Source organism: Leiobunum rupestre, chromosome 4 (genome assembly GCF_980474605.1).
Source record: "Leiobunum rupestre chromosome 4, qqLeiRupe1.1.hap1, whole genome shotgun sequence".
NCBI lineage: Eukaryota > Metazoa > Arthropoda > Arachnida > Opiliones > Sclerosomatidae > Leiobunum > Leiobunum rupestre.
Genome location: NC_143387.1, coordinates 26,093,856 through 26,104,679, shown reverse-complemented (window position 1 = coordinate 26,104,679; position 10,824 = coordinate 26,093,856). Strand labels below are relative to the sequence as shown.

The window sequence follows — 10,824 nt, the reverse complement described above, 5'->3', positions numbered from 1 at the left end:
ATAATGGTAAAAGATGTTTTTATAATAAAAATTCAAATTCGTTCAGACAGACTGAAACTAAATCTTTATTCAAAGTAGGTATTTCTTCTTGTTTGAAGTTGCCGTTTATCACACCAGAAACTTGTCTTTCTATTAGTATATCAATTTATAATGCCATATCTCAAAAAAGAAGCAAGTACCGCGAAAAAACGTCTAAACCTCGGCTACACTGTCAAGTGTCGTATATAACACCATCGAGAAATAAATAGAGGAGATGAAAGAACCGTCCAAGCTCTGCTTGGCTTTTTATGCCACACTCCCCCAAACGGGTGGACGGAGAGAGATTTTATCCTAGTAAAATTTTGTCACGTGATAAAGTTAGCAAGCTACCTGGCTCCCTCTGGCCATGAAGAAAAGAGGCTTTTAAAAAAATTAAAAACACGGTTGAGTTTGAAAATGACGAGGGTTAAGAAAACGTGGGAAGAAACTGAGGTTAAATTTATATTTTAAGTTCGCCAATTATTTATAAATTCTTAAAAATTGGAAAATATTGTATTTTTCGAACATGTAAAAATTACAATATATTTAGATATTCTAAAGAGCACAAAGAAATAACCATAGAACACGCGGTACACAGATTACCAGGTATTTTTTTTTGCAAACAAAATATTAAAATTTTCTACAATAGAGGCCACGAAAAGCTTATATTTCTTGTTCACGTGACAAATTTTTACCAGGGTACCCCCTTTTATGTCGTCCCCCAATTCTCCCTGTTGTGGGTGGAGATCCTTACGGCTGGGGAGCGACTGCGCCTCCCCTTTTCATCTCCTTTATTAATTCCTCTATGATAACACCCAACACTTGGTCTTAAACATAAATCTACAATGGCATATCTTAAAGGAAAAGCATATAGTTTTTGGAGCCTAATAAGTCGCGTTTTCATTTTACGGACGAAAAACACCCCTTCGATTAATAACAACGGAAGGAACTAATACTGATAGAATGACACCCCAATGAATAAAATAATAAATGTAAATAATAGCCTTTTTCCCTTCTAGGGGGGATGAAGCTAAAACGCGCACGCTAAAATCGCGCGAAACCTCGGATTTTAAAGCACGCGCGAAAATTGCGCATGTCGATAAATTAATTCAGCTTGTGCTCGTGATGCCAGCTAGGAGCAACAAACACAGCACCCCCCAAGAAGACCGTAAATTTTGAACGTGCAGATCTGACTGATATCACTAACTCTCTGTTTTGCTTCTCTGAGAGCCTTTGCTTTTTTGCTACGGTTTTTCAGGCTGAGATTTCAGCCATCTGCTTCTGTGTAGACTTCTGTATTAAAAAGAAGTATCGGGGCAAGACTATTCAGATTTTCTCGGACAGTCAGGCTGCCCTTAAAGTGTTGGTTGCAAGAAATTTTAGCTATGGCTAAGTAATGATTCATTAGAAAGAGCAAACATTTTATAGCAAGTACAGAAAATTTCATCAAAATCGGTTAAGTGGTCTTTGAATTATTATAAAAAGAAGTCGAAATGGTGGAAATCGAGTTTTTCGGCGAATTTCCAGACTTCTAAAATTCTTCTCGGCACCCATGACGTCAGAAAATGTGAAGTGTATCATTGGCTAATTGTCTGTAATACATTTCTTTACATCTGGGATTAAAAGCGGGTTGATTTAACACCCAGGAAAAAGTCCTACGCGGTAGTAATTGAAATAGGCATACACAAGCCTACGTAGTAGAAAAACGATATGAAACCGAAGGCTTCTTGTAAATTCTTCTTAAAAAGTCGGGTCGCGCGCGCCGCGTAGCGCGCGCGTAAAAAAAATATTTTTTATTTCTATAATAAGAATAATATCATGGACACTGATACAGTGTCCATGATAATATTATGTTTAAAAACCTCTGGTTTGAAAACTTCTACAAGTAAACAGAATCCCTCCACTTCAGTTCCTTCTATTTTAGGAATAAAACTACAGCTTTGATTTGCCCCAAATTGCTCGTGGTACGGAGGAGAGAAATTCGCCAAAAATTTCAGGATTTTGGGGAGCGAAAAAGGTCAGTTTCGGACTCAAAGTTAATACACTTAGGCTTGGAAATTTGTTTCGACAATGACATTTTTGGAACGAGAACGTACTGGGCTTCAAAAGAAGCCCGTATTCATTCGTTTTTATTCCTATCGATTTTTCGTGCAAACAACACTTTAAGTTTAGTATTACTTCTAAGTTCGTTCTTAGCTGTTTGGATCTCCTTTCGGAACTGGGCACCCATAGGTTCAACTATATTGGGTGCCTGGTCATAAGGGGCATCATGGCAATGAGATGGCCGACACTCGGGCCAAGGAGGGTGCGGAGGCTAGGTTCTTAGGTGCTGAACCTGCTATTCCAATACCCAATGGCCTGGTTCGCAGCCATGTACATGGCGCTATGACTGAGAGGCAGGTCAGGCTTTATCTTGAGACGGAGGGTCAGAGGCAGGCCAAGGAGTTTATTCCTGGGCCTTCTATGAATAGAGCAACTGAGTTGCTTTCGCTCTCTAAGAGTAGTATAAGGGTGGTTACGGGCCTACTTTAGGTCACTGCCAGCTTAATAGACATCTGCATCTGATTAGTGTCAGTGAGGGTCCTATGTGCAGGGCATGCCTTGCAGAGGAGGAAACTTCCTCTCATGTCCTTTGTGTCTGTGATTCTTACGCGGCTCAAAGGTTTGAGTACCTTGGTATGCATAGGTTGGAAACGAGCGATCTTTCCAACATCCCGGCGAAGCGTATCTTGCGCTTCGTTTCTAAGACCAGATGGGCTTTTCCATGTTTAATTGGCTGGGGCTGCGCAATGGACCTCTGGTCGAAGTGCTAGGTTGGGTCTAACCCAACCACCCAACTTTTACTAATATAACTCTCCGTTATTTCTGGGATCTGGTCAACCATTCGTTCCATTAACTCTGATAAAATAAAGCGTCGATAAATAAGCGTTTTCCATTGCCTCTACACGTGCAACAATAAACAAGTTCCGTTATTATAAATGATAGCGAAATCAAGAAGTTGAGAAAACAATATAGGTTAGAAATCTATGATTTTTTTTTATTCAAGGAAGAAAGGGCTGATTGAATCTGAGAAGACCGCGAGCCCGGCGAAACACCATCTGATTAATCAGGGCGATATATGTGTAACGGCCACGCCAACGGGGGGATACGTGGAGACAGGGGTGGGGACACCCGTGGCGGTAGTATTCCGACCACCCGTTGGGGAATTGGTAGTCGTCCTCGCACGACCATCCACAAACTCTGCCTCCCGGACGCCTGGGATTACAGGAGTGAGCCACTACTCCCGGCAATCTATGATTTAAGGCCAATAAAAACGTTTCTCGTGTCATTGCCATTAAAAGGATTTTACACTTTTTTAAAGTCAAAATAGGATGCAAGATAATTATCCCCCTCCCCCGAAGGACGCTTATTGAGTGCAACGCCGGAAAAAAAACGTTACCCAAACGGGTGCAATATCCATTGTGGGCTTGTGGCGCTTTCAAATGGGTTCCGATGTTTTGACCCCTCCAAATCACCTTCTTTGAGAGGGTAACCCAAGCTGAAACTTGCAACGTTTTCCATTTGAGTCCTCGAGAGATTCGCTCCAAGTCCGTCGACAGAGAAATGGGGTGTGTTTCGAAAATCCGGACACTTTATTCCCGTGTTGAACATGAGCACGCGAAAAAAATTCCCGGAGAAAAATCACCCACCATTATTCCCATATTTAAATTACTACGTAAATTATATTTTTCGGAGGCTTATTTCAAATGTATGATTTTTGACTGAAACTGTAACTTTACGCATCAAGGCTCAAAGCTAAGGTAAAATGTTCACAGTATGCCTATCAAGGTTTTGGTCTAATACTTATATATAATCACGGGTGTTATCGAGTTTATTACGTAAAACTGAAGAAGTATTATTAATATGGCAATAATAACAGTCAAAGCTAAAAACAGTGCTCAGCGACCCACGCAAGATCAAGGCTATCTTTATTTTTCATCATTGACCTTGACAAAGTCGGAAATGCAGGTTGTAAAATTCGCTGATCGCGTACTTGGTGATATATATATGTATTCGAACCCGTATCAACTAATTAAAATTCGTCTTATCGTTTCTACACAAAACACTCGTGACTCTAGGTACGGGATTGGGTCTAGTTCACATCTTGATTCTTTAATTATTGTTTATTACGCGTTTATACCTAAGTTAATTTTTACTAGAAGAAGTTTATATAATATATCCCTTGTGAGTGAACGATCCATTCAGGATGTACCATCCCAGGATCGAGGTTGTTTATAATGGGAGTCAACTTTTTCTTTCAAACCTATTTTGAAATATCAAGGGCACATGTTTCGGCAAATGACATTAGCAATAGACGAAGATGAATTCTTCCAAGAAATATATTATATATACTTCTGGTACTATGGCGTGTATTTAAAGTTCGTCGTGCTTTTTGATGCCGAGCCACCAATCGTCCAATTCCTTCACGTTCTCCCAATCGACCAAATACCACCATTCCTGGATGTATTTCAGGCGCTGGCTCCTGTGTTTCAAGTAATAGGCGTGTTCCCAGACGTCGATGACTAAAATAGGATACATGCCCAAACTGAGCGGCGAATCTTGATTAATCGTTGTGATGATTTTGAGTTCTTTAGGGTCTCGTTCGTTCCTGGCGTTGCGGCACAACCAGGCGTAACCCGAACCGAAGATACTTTGCGCCGCTTCAGAAAACTGGTCTCGGAAGTGCATGAACGAGATGAAGTAAGTCTTTATGTCGTCCGCGATTGGGCCCCGAGGCCATCGGTCTTCTCCCTGGCCGTTCTCCGACAAAACCGCCCAATATAAGGCATGGTTGACGTACCTAGGAAATTAAAATGGTCCATTTATATTGTCATCTCTTCGGCGGAAAATTATTCGCTTATGGGAGGCGTTTAGTGTAGCGCGAAGAACAGTGTGTCAGAACGTATAGCCCGGTGTACCTATAGTAACAAAGACCATACCACCGGAGGTTTATCATCATAGTGCCCTACGCCAGCGTCCACCTAGCCCGGACAGGTGACAAATCCAGCATGGGTAGCAGAACCCTACTACTGATGGTCGCACCTTTGACGCAAGCCACTCAACCCATAGTGCAAGAGCCCATGACAAAATAAGCATGTCATAAGGTACATGATGGGTCAAGATATTTTTTAATTAGGTTAGTGATTTGTAACAAAGAACTGTTTGTCTTACGGGTCAAAGTGGGGGCTTTCCGGCAGGCCCTTAGCCGGGGGGGGGGGGGGGGTGGCAGTACGGGCGCCACCCTTACTGGAATTGTTTTCGCCCGACCTGGCGTTCCTCGAACTAAATCTATAAAGACGGCACTGAATACTACTGGCCCCCTTCTTAATTACGGTTCGCCCGGTCTACATCTATAGCCTGGCTACGGCCCTGCTTTCCGGGAATACGAACCACGTGACGTCACTTCCGGTGACCTTAAAAATTGATATGACCTGATATTGGTATCATTCGATTGGTCTCAACGTGCTCTTACCAAATATCACTAAATTAACCTTCAAATCTGAACCAAACAGCGTATAAGACTAAAAAAGTAATTTTGTCTTATACATGTAAATTTGGGAAGGGCTCAAAATTAGTTTTTTAGTCTTATACGCCTCCGTTTTAAAACGTTTGCAAAGTGTCTAGTGTGAACGCGGTTTATAGTGTACATTTTTCGCCTCCGAGTAAGCGAATACTTTCTGCCTAGTATAATTAAATCTAAATGATATAGCGGAAAGTTTGAAATTATAAGCGTATGTAAGAAAGGGCGACAAAAGTGGCGAAGGGAAAACTACGTGGTGTAACCTGCTCGATGACAATAAAATTAGTACCTTAAGCTTTATACGGTGACACAGGCGGACTTTCTCTGAACTATACAGTATACAATATTTGCCCCCTTTTACCAGGGTAACGGTACAGTTTGATTTAATTTAATTTCAAAAATAGGTTTGGTGACCAGTATATCAAAAACGTTTAGACGAAGATTTGCCTTAAAGGCAGTGGCGGATTATGTTCCTTTGAGGATGTAAGCGCAATTATCTCATAAGGGACTTTTAAATAAAAGTGCTATTTGTATCGTTTATTGCTATGTAATTCTTGAGCCCCCCTACTCCTAGTGCGCCTATTGGATAATATTTTTGGTTTATACTCCCTTTAAACGGCACAGACGACAGTATGACTTATGGGAAGCGAGTGAGAGATTGGGGAAGATAATTAATTATCATCCACCGATTTTCAAAAAAGAACTATTGTGTTCAAAACTAAAAACACTAAATGGTCTAAATTGAAACTAATTTAATACAATTTCATATCTGTCGGCTGTGGTTTGGTTTTGCGGCACGGCCTTTATTTCCAGCTAAAAGCGAATGAAAACTAACCCTCCGCCGTAGTTTTTCATCTCTTCTCTAAACCTCGGAGGTATGTGCGTTAGATTTCTCAATATGTCAATGATGGACACTCGAATTGACAACCTGTCCTATACGAAATGATAGAAAAAAGGTATTTGTCATCGAGAAATTGTCAACGCCAAGTCGAAAGTCGTTTACCCACCACGGCTCTCCTCCATTCCTTCAAGGCGGAATTCACGGACTCCGTATACCTGGAATGATGTCCCAGGTAATGGCCGCGAACCGTCTCGGAGTCCATGTAGGGTTCCAGGCCATCGAAACCGTAAGGCAGAGGCGGCAAGTCGTATTCCAGCGCCGGTCGGTCAAGGCCGTAGTAAGGTGGGGCGATGCTCTCTGCCAGGTTGTAGCAGTGCGGCAGGAAAACGCACACACCGATAATCACCGCCACACCTCCGCCCGTCGCCGCCGTCTGCATTCTCATCCAAGAACGTTCATTACTTATCTCAAGACATTCGTAATCGCGCTAGTTCTTTAACACTTAGATCGAAGACAATTTACATATTATCGCCAAGGAAATATAAATCGTGGGAGGAAAGAAAACTCGACATTTCCTATCTCTCGAGCCGTTCCAGCAAGTATTGATCGCTTCATCGCCTCCTTTCTTTTTAGTTTCGCCGGCTACCGCTAGGTGGTCTCGCTTAACTTGGTGATGAAACGCGTTATTCAAAATATACAACGAAAAAACAGAAAGTTTCCTAGAAAATTTCATCTCTTTGAGACATCGGAATTCTTTTACAATTAACAAGCTGTCCTTCTTTTTATTTAACTATACATCTTTATTTCGCACCTTGTTTTTTTCTTTCAAAGCTCGAAACGTCACGAGTCTAATTTCTAATTCGAAATTAATTAGGCATTATTCGGCGCCGAAAGTGTCGTTTCAAAACGCCCGATAATAATTATGTTTTCCGTTTCCCCCGCTAAACCTGTTTACGAAGCTGCGGCTTACGAAGTAGACTTTTCCGATTATGATAAATAGTTAAATGGATTCTGAAGTATAAATCTTTTTTTATATTTCTAAGTACGCGGCTTCCTGCTCTCGAAAAATATGTGTTCAGACAATTCTCGATAAATATAATCTAAAAGTTGAAGTTTTCCTGTCACATTCACCGTACGTTTTTATAAAGATAAGCGATTCTTTCCACAATCGACAAAATATATGACCAAATTAGACGTAACAGAAATTACTTTCATTTAATTATATTAAATCATGCAAATTAAATGAGTTTGGGCACGGTGGAATGTTTATTTTTTTTTTTTTACATTTCTTGAGTCATTCGTATAGCACCATGTACAAACAATGATTAATTTCGCCCTCCTAGCGGATAAGAAATAGGATAATGAAACGACTATTCTAAGGATGTACCACAACCCGCAAAATATTTTACCGCATCGTGACAAAGCCCGTCACCCTGCCCCCTAGGCCACTTTTGACTCAACCGAACCTGTTCAACACATGTATGGAGATGCCGAAATTATGAATAGTATTACCGCATCCTGGCTGTCTGGCAGACGGTAATTTTTTGATCTGAAAAGGTTATTAGATGAGTAATAGGGTGAGTTATCTGAATCCAGCGCGATTCAACTACGTACTGTGTTAACACGCCACTAAAAAGGCACATTACTTTTAGTTTCGTTTTAATGGGTGGATCAAAGTCACTATCTTAATCATGTTTGGTGATTTCCCGGCGTATTAAATAACGGGATATTTAGTAAATAGTTTTTTCCCACATTTCAAACCGTAGTTTTTTATTTTTTTTTATGTGAGGCGAATTCCTTTATCCATAGGTGAATTTCTTGAAACAATTAATTGAAATTAAGCATTCATGGAATTAAATAATTTATTTTTATGTTTTATCTATTTTATTTGAAATTAACCTTAAATGATTGGGTAACAAATATTTCTAGTACATGATTGGGTAACAAATATTTCTAGTACATGATTGGGTAACAAATATTTCTAGTACATGATCTGATTAAAATGATTTAAATTATTAATAGTAAAAATAATAATAATAATAATAATAATAATAATAATAATAATAATAATAATAATAATAATAATCAACTAAGCTAATACCCAAGGCACCACCTTAGGCCTAAGTCATCAAGCGACTTTTGACTTTAGCTAACAATCAGATTTACATTACTTAAGAATAAATCGGTGGGTCTAGTTCTTTGAATAATCAGCACTATCTGAGCTTATTATTTAAGTAAACGTTATTAGAATTTGATTTTCTCTTCGACCGGAAACTAGTTAAATAAATTAAAACGCTTATCGTCAAACTGTATAAATAACTTAATTAGTTCTACAGCGTGATTAAGTTTCAATAGAAGTATATTATTATAGTATAGTATTGCGCAATCGGAAGACGAAACTAGTCAAGTCAGACAATCATCGTTGGCAAAATTGCTGCCAATTTAGAATGATAGTAATAGTAATAGGTTTATTACAGTTTATATTAGGCCAAGTCAGATATGACTTTTAGGCCATGTAACCACAGACAGATATAGGTGTAAATAATTAATCACAAAATAATAACAAGAGTATTGATATAAAATTAGCTACATTAGTTAAAGATTTTAGTAGAGGAGGTTGTCTATTATAAATTTTTTTGCCTTTTTTTTAAACTGCGTTAGATTTTTTACATCATTCGTAATACATTTATTATATAAATTGGCACCTTTATAAAAAATAGATTTTAATTTTTTGGCGGTTTTTACCTTTGGTAAGCTTAGGACATTATGTTGCCTTGTGAATGTAGTTTTTGGGTTATTTAATATAAAGTTATTATTTTTATAAATAGTCAATGACTTATAAATAAACATTAAACAACAGAAATCATATAATTGATATATGGTTAAAATTTTCATGGAATTAAAAAGAGGTTTTGAGTGATCAAGATAGTTCGCGCGGCAAATTGTTCTTATTATCCTTTTTTGCATAAAAAAAATAAGCTTTAAATTGAGTTCAGTGGTGTTGCCCCAAGTTGAAATACAATAAGTTATTCGAGAGTGTACCAAAGCGTAATACAGCTGTTTGCAAATATTGTCCGTTAAAAGAGATGTTTTTTGAGATTGTATAAAGATATTTGATTAGCTAATTTAGATACGTGAGTGTTCCATGTTAAGTCGATAAATACTAGAGGTCTTAAATTCAGAAATGACGACCTTCAGAAACGATGTTTATAATGGCCAATTTCACGCTCCGGCGCAATAAATGATTATTATTAAAAGTTATTTGAAAGCGAGTAAAAGCTCTTAAGGCGCTTAATAATTTATATGATCGTTAGAGAAACAAAATATCCTTAAAAAAGAAAAATGAAGTGCCACACTTATGTTTCTTATATTACTTATGGAAAAACTCTGTAGCGTCACTATTTTTTTTCAACCAAACGTGTCATGCCGATTAAATTTTTACACTGTAAAGAAACCCATCATAATATCTAGAATAATACCAGTACTTCAGATATCTATCGGGTTATTTGAACCAAGTGATAATAAGTAAAAAAATGATTTAACATTACATATTTATTTTCTAATTTACGAGTTATAAATTCAGATAAGCCTACGTCCATTTACTCGCGTTTAAGACGTCTGTACTATTCGGCGAATTCGCTTTGACACTAAAATGACAGCCGCTCGACAACTGATCCTACTGCGCCTGAAAGGCCTGGGTAATTTAGTATTAGATTTAAATCAAGCAATAGCTGATGCGTATTGAATGTCGCAACGATAACCATCTATTTCTCGACTATTTCTTTTTCCCTCGAACTTTTCTTTCTATTTTCCACGCTTATTTTCTTAACAAGATGTTTTCCCGCCACCCGTAATCTGACGAGATACACCCAATTCGTGGGTGTTCCAGCTTAAAGACAGACATTAACGTGACGCCAAGTAGATGGTTTGATATCCTAAATATAGATACTGGCGCCGTAAACGCGTACTCGAGTGGCGGGGACTACCTAATGAGAGGGACTCATCTTGAAATTAAATACCCATTAAATATAGAATCGCCCACTGTCGCTAAAATTGTTTAACGGGAAAGGAATGGATTAATAGGAATGTGTTACAACGTTTGTGGTTGATCTTTTCTTACTCGACGCTTTTAATACTTCATTTAATTCGAGTTGTTATTAGTGATCAAGAACTCGAAATGCGTCTAGCGTATCGGATATTTTTTCTGGACATTTCTTAAGCCTAACTCTCGTCTTATAGCTCGAAGGCATTCATTGATGTTGTCTGGCGTTGCTTATTTTTTTTAACCTTCTATTAATTATAATTAAGATGGTTTTCAATACCGGTAGGTGTTGTAAAAACTATTTGAGGGTCAAAGCGATTATCAAGGGCGAATTCTCGATCTCGAAAACCAGTTTCTCCCTAT

The 10,824-nt window shown here is 38.5% G+C and overlaps 1 protein-coding gene across 1 annotated transcript; it reads right to left on the bottom strand.

Moving 5' to 3' along the window:
- Window positions 1-4,028: 4,028 nt before the first annotated feature.
- On the bottom strand, window positions 4,029-7,030 carry LOC149947290 (uncharacterized). The gene is made up of 3 exons (XM_090172273.1): window positions 6,586-7,030; window positions 6,414-6,511; window positions 4,029-4,858 (listed from the first exon to the last, which is right to left on the bottom strand). Exons 1-3 carry the CDS (start codon window positions 6,862-6,864, stop codon window positions 4,432-4,434), a joined length of 804 nt encoding a protein of 267 aa, XP_090028399.1. The 5' UTR covers window positions 6,865-7,030; the 3' UTR covers window positions 4,029-4,431.
- Window positions 7,031-10,824: the final 3,794 nt, after the last annotated feature.

Coding starts and splice junctions, on each gene's coding strand:
- LOC149947290 (XM_090172273.1), bottom strand. CDS start 6,864: ATGAGAATGCAGACGGCGGCGACGGGCGGAGGTGTGGCGGTGATTATC. Junction 6,512..6,585: donor AGGAATGGAGGAGAGCCGTG/GTGGGTAAACGA, acceptor CATTTCGTATAG/GACAGGTTGTCAATTCGAGT. Junction 4,859..6,413: donor ATGAAAAACTACGGCGGAGG/GTTAGTTTTCAT, acceptor TTAATTTCCTAG/GTACGTCAACCATGCCTTAT.